Source organism: Barbus barbus (genome assembly GCF_936440315.1).
Source record: "Barbus barbus genome assembly, chromosome: 35".
NCBI lineage: Eukaryota > Metazoa > Chordata > Actinopteri > Cypriniformes > Cyprinidae > Barbus > Barbus barbus.
This window is the reverse complement of record NC_136763.1, coordinates 24,044,560-24,058,812: the sequence shown is the minus strand read 5'-3', so window position 1 is coordinate 24,058,812 and position 14,253 is coordinate 24,044,560. Positions and strand designations below refer to the sequence as shown.

Sequence of the window (14,253 nt, the reverse complement as noted above, 5' to 3'; positions counted from 1 at the left end):
CGTTTGTTCAAGTCAATCCACCACAAGATGGCGCCATGACTCAACAAAAATTTTGTAATGTCCATTATGTAAAGCAACGTTCAGTCTCTCCCAAAATCTGTCATTCGTTATTCAAAACTTGTAAACTATCAAATGTCAAATATAATGGTATACAGTTCCAAACATTAGCGCTAGACATAAATACTCCTTCTTCATTCCTTTGCTCTCCTAGTGGTTCCAGTCTTGGGGTCCCAGTGGTCCCTGATGTCTCAGGTCCATTGGTCCCACAATTCTGTGGATCTCAGAGGTACTGCAGGACTACTGCAATGCCCTACTGGTTGGCTTCCCAGCCAGTGCAACCAAGCCTTTGCAGAAGATCCAGAACAGAAGGCTGAACATTTGGTCTTCAGTCAGCCAAAAAAGACCCACATCACACCCCTTGTGATTTCACTCCACTGGCTCCCAATTGCGGTCACAATAAAATTTAAGGTTTTGACACTGGCTTTCAGGAATGCACTGGAAATGAAAGCCTTCAGTGCACATTCTGTCAGGAAGACTCCAAAGCTATGTCATTCGTTCATACTAATAGGTCTAGCCAATCACTGCTTGATACCTGGAGTATAAAACTACTTTAATTATTTCATTTTTGCTGTTTCATTACCATCAGTACGCTGACGTTCCCCTCCATCCTTCCCACCACCACCAGGTTGGCCCTGTCCGTCCATAGGGCATAGGCTCCACCCCTGCCCTCATCTTCAGGCAGGATCAGCCAAATCTGCATCCCCAGGATTTGGACTAATGACGGGCCTCTGCCAAAGAACTTTTCTATACAACTATACATGAATTATTGTAACTCATCACTATCTCTCATCACTTTACAGAATAAATACCATGTAAGTGTTTACCTTCTCTCTGAGTCTTTCTGATAGAACGGCACCTCCCTACCTTAGTTCACCCCTACAAATGTATTTGTATACTCCCTCATGCCAGTTACGATCACTGAACAGATGGTGCCTTGTTGTTCCTTCACAACAGGACACAAAGTTACTGTCCCCTCTCTGCTCTTCTCTGGAGGAATGAGCCAAGAAGCAGCTGAAGACTCACCTCTTCTACATGCATTTAACGATTCCACAACATTCCACAAGCACAATGATTTCACCAACGCACTGAAATACACAAACACACACACCCTCATAATGGTTTTTATACTGTACAAACTGTATTTCCTATCCCCTTACCCTAAACCTGTCCCTCACACAAAACCTTCTGCATTTTTAGATTTTCAAAAAACTTTCTGTATGATTTATAAGATTGTTTCCTCATGGGGACCAAAAAATGTCCCCACAACATCAAAAATTATTGGTATTTCTATACTTGAGGGGACATTTGGTCCCCATAACGTAGGGAATACCAGGTACACACACACACACACACACAAATTCTCTTCTTTGAGCTCAGCAACATAAAAAGGCCTGGACGTCCATGGAGGACAACAGTGGTGGATGATCGGAGAATCCTCTACATGGTAAAGAAAAACCCTTTCGCAACATCCAGCCAAGTGAACAACACTCTCCAGGAGGTAGGCATGTCACTGTCAACATCTACAATCGAGAGAAGACTTCACAAGAGCAAATACAGAGGGTTCACCGCAAGGTGCAAACAAGGCCAGATTAGACTTTGCCAAAAAAAAAAAAAATCTAAAAAAGCCAGACCACTTCTGGAAAAGCATTCTTTGGACGGCTGAAATTAAGATCAACCTGTACCAGAATGATGGGAAGAAAAAAGTATGTACAAGGCTTGGAACAGCTCATGATCCAAAGCATACAACATCATCTGTGAAGCATGGTGGAGCAGTGTGATGGCATGAGCATGCATAGCTTTCAGTGGCACTGGGTTACTGGTTTTTAGTGATGACGTGACAGAAGACAGAAGCAGCCGGATGAATTCTGAAGTGTATAGAGATATACTGTCTGCCCAGATTCAGCCAAATGCAACAAAGCTGATTGGGCGGCGCTTCATAGTACAAATGGACAATGACCCAAAACATACAGCAAAAGCAACCCAGTAGTTTTTGAAGGTAAAAAAGTGAAATATTCTGCAATGGCCAAGTCAATCTCCTGATTTCGGATTGATTTTTATACACATTCACCCCATTTTCAGGGGCTCAAATGTAATAATGGAATCAAATATAATCATAAATAAAATGTTCATTTTTTATATTTTGCTGTGAATCCTTTGCAGGCAATGACTGCCTTAAGTCTGGAATTCATGGACATCTCCTGAGACTGGGTTTCCTCCTTTGTGATGCTTTGCTAAGCCTTTACTGTAGCTGTTTGTGGGTCTTTCTGCCTTTAGTTTTATCTTCAGCAAGTGAAATGCATGCTCAATTGGGTTGAAATCCAGCACATTCTCACTCCCAACTCATCTAGCAATAAAAATGGTTGTAATTCCTAAGAATTTTGTTATATTTTTGTTCAAACCCTTGAAAAAAAGCTTAAAGTCTGCACTTCAATTTCATCTTGACGTATATATATGTACACGCATATAGGTATGCGTAAGTTGAAGGATTTTAAATATTGCCACCAGATTTTTAGTGTAAAGGGAAATATTCTAAGATTCATTTAGTGAAGCAACTGGGGAAAAAGGCTTCTAACAAGCTTGTGCTATTCTTTTTCTATTCTTTCTGTTTTCTTTTTAATTTTTATATAATAAAAAAAAACCTTGCTACATGTACTGCGTTAGGCTAACTGAGAGTTGACATAGCACTTGCATATCATTGCTCTTTTGTTGATTTTGTTTGCGTCCATTGCCCTCATTGGTAAGTCGCTTTGGATAAAAGCATCTGCTAAATGACTATGTATGTATAAATATATATATAATGTGTATGCACCAGCATTTACATTCCATAATTAACAACAACACAAGTTCAATGAGCATGTGTGGTGACCAACAAAAAAACTATATGAAACTAAATTCCTCTAACCATATTTAAAGACTTGTGTAATTACCAAAATCAAAACTCTTCAGCTTGAAAACACCCTAACTAAATGGGAAGAAGTGATCAGAAAAGTAATGTGCCATACAATATAGAAACATTGTGTTAGGAGGATTAGGAACAAGTGCCACACACAGCTTTGGACATCAACAACAAATCACCTGCGCTGTACAATATGGACAACAACATTCTAACGTAAAGCATTTTACTTACAATTTCCATTTAATCATACCATTGTGGTTATAACTGAATATTTATTGGGGGGAAAAAAATGCAAAGTTCACAAACCACAATTTCTAAATAACAATGTTAATTGATGAATGGTTTGTCTCTTCAGGTTGTGTATGGACACTAGAGCATGTCACTATTTAAGTGAATTTGAGAAGAGCCTCTTCCTGTTGCTTTTGAATTAGAGTTGAATGTCACTCTTCCAGTTTCACTCAGTGTTGCTGCCAGCTAGCAAGCAGACTGTTCATGCATCCAGACAGGAAGAGACCAAGCATATAGCACTTCACAACAGTTTAAGGTACAGTGCACACACACACACACATAGAACAATGCCAGCCTACATCATTTCAGTAATTAATTTCTTTGTGTGAAATGTAGTATTCTTTTTTCTGATCTGACCAGATCTGATCTGTACTGATAGTGAATATGTTTTCTACAGATTGTGTCATTTATATTCAAAATTGCTTTGCTTGTGTTCATGACTGCATTAGAGAAGTAACATGGTTCATATTTGTTGATATCCATTGTCCTCGGTTTGTAACAGGGTGGGCATCTATGTTAGCCAATACTCATTTTGTGTATATATTGTGTATTGTGTTACATATGGTTAATTTTGATATACAAAGTATGCATGTAAATATCCAAACTTTGCAAAAGATAAGCTTTATTGTATACTTTATACTTTTTTTCTAGATCAGGAACTAAACCAAAGTCACATGACATATTCTTGTAAAGTGTCTTATCTGCATTCTTTTAATTCTAGCTTGCCTTAATTCAATGTAAGCATAATATGAACTTGTTCACAGTCATGTGGCTTCATCTGACTGCAAGACAAAGGTCTCTTTCAGGGCAACATAACAAATCAGGGCATTGCTTGTCTCAGCTATTTCCTTATTCTCTAGCAAAAGCAGAGATCCAGTAGTTGTCAAATAATAGGCTATTATGCGGTCACTTAATATCTTATGCACTGTAAGAATAAGGGAGCTTAATGTAACTAGGTTCAGAAAAGCTAACTTAGGCTGTATGATATAGCTTTTATATTTCAGATTCACAACTAGCATGTTAAGCATGTAGAAACTGTTACACCCCGTCTAGGGAAGAAGCGCAACATGAAAGGACATGAAAAAGATTTGCAACAACAAGTTTATTGGGAGTATTTCATTGGGAGTAATTACTTTATTTAATTTGGGAGCTGACAAGGCCAAAATAACAAACAAAATGTTCTTAGTTTTTAAACCTCTACTTTACAAAAATAAAATAAAATACACCACTTTTGATACACCTCTTTTAACAAAACAAACAATACTCAGTCGAAGATCTCTCTTAATACAAACTCTTACACAAAAACTCAGTACCATACAAAATAAACTGCTCAGAACACAAGACAGCTGCTGAGGAAGAAATGTTGTGATTTTTAAAGTGCTGTACACCAATCAGGAGACAGCAACAATCAGCCTGCAGGAGCCAAGCAGATGACGTTTCCTACACAGACTACAGACACAGACAGGCCCAAGACAATAGAGAAAAAACAGAACAACCACAGGGGTGTAACACTTATTGATAGTTTTCAGTCACGTGACCGGCTCGACGACTTGAAGGGTAAAACGTCCATAGAGCTGCTGCACAAGCGTGTAAATTTTTCATCTGTTTCACAACCGCAAATATTTAGATCACCTCTCAAAAGAATAAAACAAAGGTATTTCTGAACAAAATGCAAGTTTTGGCCATTTGCAATCCATATTAAGCACCTGTGGCAATATTTAAATCATAAAGAGTGTGACAAAGCATTGTAAAAACACTTAAAAGTGCCTTAATATATTTAAAACAGTAATATTAAAAGATCAAATTCAGTAATCACCACATTAATGATGCATAGTTTACACAGGCAAGCAGATGAAGCCGGGAACATGAACGCAGTCCACTTAACAGTCCTTCTAATGGTTTTCTATGGGAAGCCATTCAATGTGAAACTTTGCACATTGCGTTTATGGCCTCATCCTCTTGCCTGTACAAAATATACATCATCAATAAGGTGTCCACTGAATCTCCCCCTTTAACATCTGCGTTTTACTACATTATTACTTGATGCAATCTGCATAAAAATAGCCAAGTGCTGCTCACAAATGACCTCCAGCTCCCATTTGGCTCAGGTGGGTGTTCCTATAAGGGTGTGACGTCACATGAAAACTATCAATAGGTTAATAAAGATTATGCATGTACACAACCATTCAAATGTTTGGACACAGCTCATTTCAAGCATAAGCCTTGAGAGAAACATTTTAATCAAGTGTGTTCTAACTTTTGACTTTATTTCAGTCACCATGCCAAACATTGTGCATTAGAGAACCAAGAGATTAGAGAACCTGTTAAGACAAGTTTTGGGAAGCTGTGTTGGCTGTGTTGAACAAAAGAGGATGTTTATTTTAACTTGGGAAAATCAATTCAACTGGGTCAGACCAACAAACAAAGTCATATGGTAGATTGGTTGTCATACACTCTAAACAAAAATGGTGCTAAATAGCACCATAAGCAGTTCATTGGCTTGTAATCATATAGGGGAACCACTTTAAGTGCCATATAGCACATATCTTTAAATGTTCTATACAGTACCTTTGTCAAATGGATTAGATTTTAGATGTTACTGCACTCTCACATATTTGTTATGAATGGGAGTTATTGAATGGCAAAAGCTGTTTTGAATCACTTTTATGCTTTTCTGAGGTCAAAATGTCTGAGGCCCCAAAAAGTGGGGCCCTGGAATATTTCCTTATAGGGGGGTCTTGGGGGCAAAAAGGTTGAAAGCCACGTTATCTTCAAGAAATACACTGTATTGTAATGTTGTTGTTTTTTATCCTTTCCCCAGCTAAACTAAGACATCAAGAGAGAGTTAAAGAAACAAAGAACTATACATGGGCTTTACGGGGGGGTTTTGTATAGCAGTGATGCTATATAACACCTCAACCACCCCGACCGCTGAAGAACCATTTTCAGGAGCTGAAAATACATTTGTATTAATGGCGTCACTGTGTTTAAAACAGAAAGAAACTGGATTAGATAAGACCTGGGTCTTCTATTCTGACAGTTGAAAACAACTATTCTTATGCCCATGATGTGTGTTTCTCATAGGCTAGATTGAAAGTGATGTTCCTCTGGTGTGTTCTGGTTCTTGTGAACCTGGTATCTGTGGCTACAGGCACCAATGCAGGAGTTAAAGTCAGACTAACTCAGAAGGGGCTTGAATATGGTAAGCAAAACAATACTTCTTGTAACTCAAAATGGTGGATAGGCCAGAGGCCTGTCTCAAAATGCAAGTTGAACAAACTTTATGAAATTTAGGTAATCAGTGTATGCATATGACAGTGTGTACTGTACAGTAAAATGGGTGTGAACATGAGGGGGGAAAAATCATAATATAAGGTAGCTACTTAAACATGCTTTGCGAAACAGATCTCAGGGCAGTCATTCTGATGTACAGCTTCTAAATGTTGCTTTGTTTTGATTGCAGGTCGACAGATTGGAATTGCCTCAATCCAGCAGAAACTCAGAACTATTAAATTGCCGGATATAAGTGGCACAGAAAAGGTGGATCCTATTGGAAAAGTCCAATACAGTTTTACAGGGTGAGATCATTGTCCCTTTTAATTCATGGTTCTATAAGTTCCTAGTATGTAAAAATTAAACTTAGTTGACTCATTCAAAATGACATTTGAGTAATTATATGACACATGATTTCCATTTGATTTGTTTTCTCCGCATGATTTTAAGTGTTTTTTTCAGTGTTGAGATTTTAGGATTGTCCCCCACTGACAAATACAACAAATTAGAGCAAGTGTTAAAATAGATATTTACTTGGCCTTGCAAAATTGACTTCCCAAAAAATTCATGATGCCTCATTTGTAATAAAACAAAGGGGCATTGAAGAAAAGGGGAGATGAGTTATTGGATTGTTGGGAATATTCTTATAATAGCATATAGTAAACTTCCCCGATATACCTGTTAGGATGCAGATTGTAAACCTGGGACTTCCCAAATCAGCACTGGTGTTAGTTCCTGACACTGGAGTCATGCTCTCAATTGGCAATGCCTACATCAATCTGCATGGAAACTGGAGAGTCAAATACCTCAGAATCATGTAAGTTGAGTGTCCCCATTACTAATTCACTCTAAATTTATTAATTAGATTCAGGAATAATGTAAATTATGCTATATAATATCTGATCTCTTTGTACACAGAAAAGACAGTGGATCATTTGATCTGGCTGTGAGTGATCTGACCATTAGCACCACTATTGCAGTCACGAGTGATGACACTGGCCGCCCAACAGTCAGCATGACCAACTGTGCAGCAACTGTGGGAAGTGTCAACGTCAAATTTCATGGTGGAGCCAGGTAACACTGCGCAACTAACACACAGCTGTCAAGTCAAAGTTCATTGCTAATGTCAGTGTTGAGAGCGAAATCACTATATTATGTCAGCTTATGTAACAATTCAAATAAATTGAAAATCTTTCAAAAAAAGTTGCTCTTTCAAATTAAATGTTTAATGCAGAAGAAGCCACTCCACAAAATAGCTATGTTGTACAAAGATTCTTCTCTGTAAATATTGTGCAGCATTTAAAAAGAGGAAGATCTCTGAGGAAGTGAATCCTTGGCTTTTGTTAACCGATGCAAGTGAAAATAGCAAGACAATGGCAGGATTTATGAGTTTAAATGAAGAGTTCAGATGCAAAAGCCTCTTAGTGCCATTTGAAATTTTCTAAAATGAGTATTTTTTATCAGGCTCATGTGTAGGTTTAGTAATTTTGAAATAATTGAACATAAACATGTGAGCCAGAGAAAAGTTCCAATTTTAGAAGAAAATTTCAGTTGGCACTTTTAGAGGCTTTTTAATATAATCTTATAAGTATCAGAAATGTTTGTCCACCTCAAGCAGTTAAGCTATAACTCAGTAGGGGCTAGCTTTGGATGACGTTAGTTTTTAATTTAAAAGTGTCAGTAATCCATGTTATTATTTGACCAAAGATTTAAACAACTGAAACCCAGTTTACACCTAACGACTGCGTTAGAAGAAACATTAAATTCTTTGCCCTTTTATTTCCTGTTTCATGACAGCTGGTTGTATAACCTCTTCAGTTCCTTCATTAATAAGGCTTTACGCAATGCTCTGCAGAAACAGGTCAGGAATTTAGGCTGTGACTGCCCTCTTTATTACCCACTAAATGTGTGCTATCAACCAAATACTGAGATGCAATGTAAGACATACAGTTTCACATTCAATCTCTCTGCTTTCAGATCTGCCCTTTGGTGGCTGATTCCATTGCTGACATAAACCCCCACCTGAAAACATTAAATGGTGATATGATAATACATTTATTAATTATTGGCATTTCAGGCTTGGAATGAAAATCAACATCATTCAATACAATTGTTTAGTACATACAAAAAAATTTGACATTTCTGTTGTTGACAGTTTTAGCCAAAGTAGATCAATATGCTGAAATCGAATACTCCATGGTGGGGTCTCCTGTCATTTCTAATACTTCCATTGACTTGGGTTTAAAGGTAACCTTAAGCACTACTGTGATATATATGTTTTGAGACACTTAACAAAATAACTGAATTTAAATGTTTTTCAAAATTTTTAGGGTGAATTCTACAACACTGGACAACACAAGGAACCCCCCTTTTCCCCAGCACCTTTCTCATTGCCGTCTCAGGACACAGATATGCTGTACATCGGAGTATCTGCCTTCACCATCAACTCCGCAGGCTTTGTGTACAACAGAGCTGGTGCCCTCCGCCTCTACGTCACTGATGACATGGTGAGATGAATGAAATGTGAAGTGCCACTCAAATCTGAAAGTTCAATAGATGTACAATAGCTGTCTTTTTTTCGTAGATTGCCAGGAAGTGATTTCATGATTTTGGCACACAAACATTACAGTTGGAGTTATAAATTCAAGAACAAACATTAAAAATAAGTCATGTCTATACATGCCTGAGCACTAATCAGAACAGAAAAGAAAAAAACAAAAAACAAACAAATAGTAAGCCTGATTTAAATTTTGTAAACACCAAAATATCATAAAAATAGCAATATCTGAACATAAACTGAATGAATATGAACAAATAACTCAAGGTTTAACACACTTAAGCAAGAACAGCAAATGCTTAGAAACTCTGTCTGACTATTCCTCTTTGAATTTTTGGGGTTTTATCATTGTCTTCATTTGAATAATCCATTGTATCATGACATATCAATGCCACTGTCTGCATAGATATTTAATTGGAGAAGATATAGCAAATTGTGCATCTAAATGGGTCTGGTGCATATTTGCATTACTGCTCCAAAGCATGTGCGTTAAGGGCACTGCGATATGCGATTTTTTTATTGACTATTAGGTGTCTAGGGGTTTAAAGATAACGTAACAATATTAAGGGTTTAAGAATCTGAGCATTTGGCTGAGCCCCTGCCACAGCATAACATCAACAACTACAACCAGATCCCTTTAACAGGTTTTATTCACAACTCAGAAAGTATACAATATCTTCCAAACAAAGAAAGAAGTCAAATTAAAAGGGAAGCAAAACCTTCAGGAGGGGGAGGATTGCCAAAATAAACAAAGTCATCTCTATTCTGGGGTTAAATTCTTTCTACACCGGTCAAATAAAAGGAAATCAACAACAAAATTATACTCTCTCTCCCTATCTGATCCTCAAACCAGGAGAAAATGGGTACAGTCAAAAAAAATGCCTCCCTACAGCTTCCAAAAGAGTAACAGTCAATCAGGAATATAGAGCTTAAGCTGTTGGTAGCAGGGAAAAACAAAACAAAGGTTAAACAGCAAAACCATAGGCTATATATATCTTGCAATATCTGGCTTAGAAAAGGGCACAAAGGTTAGCTAGAAGCCAGAAGCTACACAGAGTTACTTAACTTTAAGCACCATCATTTAGAATTAGACCAAATAGCATTTGTGACAGCCCAAAGCTGATTTAATGTCTTCAGCATAGTTATGAAAAACATGTGTGAAAGGCTATTTGTCAGTCACACGATTAATTTGCTATTTGTAGTTAAATGAACATGCACGATTACTGACATAGAACACTTTGGCAACCCCAAAGCTGCTGTTTCCCTTTGACAAGCATGTCATTTTAATGTTTGAATAAATGTCAGTTTCCCCTTACTGAAGTGCATCTTGCACACCTGCAGGACTTTCTACAATTACTCTTGTAGCCACAAGAGATCCGATTGTGGTAGGATTTTGATTCTACTAGCAACATTGTCCAGCAAGGTTACTACCCTGCTGAAAAATCCAGCTTCGCTGGTATGGTATGTTTTGCAGGCTGGGACCAGCTTGAGATGCTGGTGTGCTGGTGGACCAGCATTTGCTGTCTTTTGAGTGCTGGTATGATCCCAGCAAGACCACAACAAAACTTGTGTATGTGTTACATATCATGCTTCTTAGAGTGTGTTCAAGACCCAAGGCAATTTTTAAAATTAATTTTAATAAATTATTTAATAAACAAAAATACTGGTTACATGTTTACACAACTTGAACAAACTTTTTTTTTTCATATCTCTAAATGTTTTTGTTTTGCAATGTGCACAAGCTCTTTTTAATCTACCCTGCTGAAAAAATCTAGGGACTCCAAGCTGGCCCAGGCTGGTTTGTGCTGGTATAGTGTTGGTTAAGGCTGGTTTCTGCTAGTATAGTGCTGGTCTAGCTGTTGGACCAGCATATTCATGCTGTTCTCTAGCAAAATGGGCCTGGTGATGCTGGTTCACCAGTATGGTCTTGCAGGGTTGAGTGTCAGCTGTCTGTATGCAAGCCGTGATTTGGGGACTAGGTTTTTGCTTGCATATTTCTCTATTTAACACATTAATGATGTAAAGGGAACATAAAACATGATTTACTGAATTACATGATAACTGTAATTATTTCGTCATCACCCACCCCCATTTACTTGATGATCACAACACATGGTCTGGCAGCAATGCCCCAGATGGGACCACACTGTAAAAATTTTGTCTTGACAAGCTTCCTTCTCTCATGGTCCACCTTGGTTTCTTACAAACCTTTTAAGAATTTTCACGGCATCATCAGGGATCTCTTTGGAGACATCAATTATATACAGCATGTATCATACAGTGATGACAGAACTAGAATGGTCAGAACTTTGTTTTTCATAGAAGGATAGTTGAGTACAGCTAAAATGCTTTTTTTTTTTTTGCAGATTCCCTCTGGTTCTCCAATTCGTCTCAACACAAAGACATTTGGGACATTCATTCCTCAAGTATGAAAATAAATAGACATGTTCAGTCATTAAATTCAAATAAACACTGACTTCAAGATTATTTATTTCAGATTGAGAAAATGTATCCTGGTCTGATGATGAAGCTTTTGGTTGAGACAGTGAAGGATCCCCTCATTACATTTGAACCGAACAACATGACTGTTCAGGCCAGCAGTACTGTGACAGCTTACGCAATTCAGCCCAACAGTACACTATCTCCACTATTTGTCCTCAATCTGGTGAGTCGCACCAGGAGGAGGAATAACCAAAAATGAATTTAAATGAGGTAATAAATTGTTTTATAATGGATTTTCCCTTCAACCAACAGGAGGGCAGTGTCAGTTCTCACATATATGTGACTGAGCTCAAACTGGCAGGAAATGTGACCCTCAACAAGTGAGTTTTGGAGCCATAAATGCAGTCTATACATACAGTATACAACTGGATGTGTGTTTATGTTCTTAACTTATTAAAGGATTGGTACAAACTATAATTCTCTTGAACAGAATTGATATGAGCTTAGCAAAAACCTATGTGGGACCATTCCAGGTAAGAAAAAAACTAGGAAAAGTGTTTAAAACTGATCTGAAAGAAATAATTCAGAATCTCAACATTAAATTTGAATCAACAGGTGACATCTCTTGACAATATTTTCACAATAGTCTTGAAGGTTGCTGTCATTCCCAAGGTTAATGGTAAGAGTTTATTATTTTTATTTGTTGTTGTTATTGTTATTATTTCTTCTTATTGCCATTTTTAATGAACAACTTCAAAAGTTCATTTTTATTATGTACTCTTTTCAGCTCGTTTACAGGAAGGTTATCCACTTCCTGCCATTGGAAAGATGCAACTTGTAAGCAGTCAACTCCAGGTTCTGAAGGTAAGCTTGTATCTATATTAATGTAATACTTTTTTATATAGAGACTATGTTGTCATAATAATAATAATAATAATTATTATTATATATAATATAGTAATACGTTTCTTTTTCTTTTGTATCCAACAGGACTACTTACTGATTGGAACGGATGTTCAATTTACAGGATAAATCTCATCTGAATTGGTGAAGGATAAATAAATATATACATAAAGTAAATGCTGATTTACTACAGGAGACAATGTTTTTAAATGTGATTTTTTTTTTATTTAAGAAATCACTTTAACATTTCTATTTGAAATTTAAATTTGCATTGCATACGTTTTGAATAAATAAACTTTTGACTAAACAAAGATTTGACTTCTGGTTCTGTTTTTAACAGTAGTCAATGTGCTGAAATGGCTCCTATAGCGTCTGCTACTGAGTAGCGTAAAGTAAATCTATGAAAGGGAACTTCTCATTATGTATGTAACCCTGGGTCCCTTAGCAGGGAACCCCAATGCCTTTGGCTTGATTTCCATACTGAGCTGGAAAAATGTATGCCTTGCATGCACTGTAAATTGCTTTCGATAAAATAAACTGAAAAAGGCACAAAAAAAAATCCCCTCTCAGCTTGTAAACACCCAACAACAGGTTTTGAAAGTACTGTAAACTCACATATATAACAATATGATAAATACTGCACTTTGGTTTGTTGTTAGTATGAGTGCCCTATACACCAAGGTAATTTAAACACTTTATTTTTATAAGACAAATATGATATTTTTTTCCTATTAAAATACAATAACTGTGTTAATTTATTTACTATAAACTTTTACAGCATACACATAGTGAAATAAGAACGGCAGTATGAGGTTATCTTAGGGTCAGCATTATATTGTTTGTTTGCTCAGAAGATGCCTCTGATGCCTTTCTGTCTTTCAAGGAGGAGTGGATCAAAGCATGTCCTCTCAGTTCGCTGATGTGATCTGTTGGAACATTTAACAGTTAGAGACATTCTGAAACAAAAGTGGTTACGTCATTTTTCAGTTGCTCTGTTTCGGTGCTCTACAGTGCAAGTTATTCACTCACATTACCAAGTGGATTTATTCATTTATTTTTTTACTGATATTCAACCAAGCTACTGAAAAAATGTTTCCTAAAACCTTGTCTCAACATTAACAACTCTTTGTTTTCTTTAATGGAGACCTATTATGCCCCTTTTTACAATTTGTAATGTAAGTTTCAGGTGTCTCAGAATACCCCACAGATTATTTATTATATCATTTAGAAAATGCCTATTTTGAGTGGAAACAGCATGTCTCTTTATATGCAAATGAGCTGCTGCTCCCCACCCCCTTTTCCAGAATAGTGCCTTTACAGCTTGTTCCTCTGATACTCTGCTAAAAAACATCTGTTTGGTTTTGATTATCATGCTGAAATCATGCATCTTTGCTGGAACTTTCGCCAAGGCATTAGAACTGGTACAATGCTGTCACTTGAAAAACACAATGGTGGTGCCATGAGTGGAAACTTTTTTTTTTGCAGATTAAGGGACGGTAATATTATAATAAATTCCCTTTATACATCACAGGGGGAGTGAAATCTGACTAGGGTGGCCATATGTGCCATTTATACGGTACACGTCCTGGCCAGGATTTTTATATTGCCGTCTGGAGCCGTCTGTTCTGCTCTCTATAGCTCTTGTGAAATAATGTCATACAAGGATCTGCACAGTGCAAACAGCCAAAACCTGAATATTTTAGGCAATATAGAAATCCTGGCAAGGGTGTGTCCTGTAAAAATGGCCCGTATGGTCACCCTAAGTCTGACGCGCTCGTTTTTTCACGAGCTTGCAGAGGCTTACCAAAAAAAAAATACTGGGTTAATCTTCTTC

At 37.1% G+C, this 14,253-nt stretch overlaps 1 protein-coding gene across 1 annotated transcript; it reads left to right on the top strand.

Annotated features, from left to right (window-relative positions):
- Positions 1-3,384: 3,384 nt before the first annotated feature.
- Positions 3,385-12,730, top strand: LOC306854686 (bactericidal permeability-increasing protein-like). Its single transcript, XM_079392892.1, has 16 exons — positions 3,385-3,500; positions 6,329-6,446; positions 6,708-6,822; positions 7,203-7,334; positions 7,436-7,591; positions 8,315-8,378; positions 8,495-8,555; positions 8,673-8,764; positions 8,848-9,024; positions 11,441-11,500; positions 11,572-11,739; positions 11,829-11,896; positions 12,007-12,049; positions 12,132-12,195; positions 12,304-12,380; positions 12,507-12,730. Exons 2-16 carry the CDS (start codon positions 6,344-6,346, stop codon positions 12,546-12,548), a joined length of 1,422 nt encoding a protein of 473 aa, XP_079249018.1. The 5' UTR covers positions 3,385-3,500; positions 6,329-6,343; the 3' UTR covers positions 12,549-12,730.
- Positions 12,731-14,253: the final 1,523 nt, after the last annotated feature.

Bases quoted from the DNA above. Each gene is read 5' to 3' on its own strand.
- LOC306854686 (XM_079392892.1), top strand. From the start codon at position 6,344: ATGTTCCTCTGGTGTGTTCTGGTTCTTGTGAACCTGGTATCTGTGGCT. The intron at 7,592-8,314 runs GTAACACTGCGC...GTTTCATGACAG, and splicing joins AAATTTCATGGTGGAGCCAG to CTGGTTGTATAACCTCTTCA. The intron at 8,379-8,494 runs GTCAGGAATTTA...CTCTGCTTTCAG, and splicing joins GCAATGCTCTGCAGAAACAG to ATCTGCCCTTTGGTGGCTGA.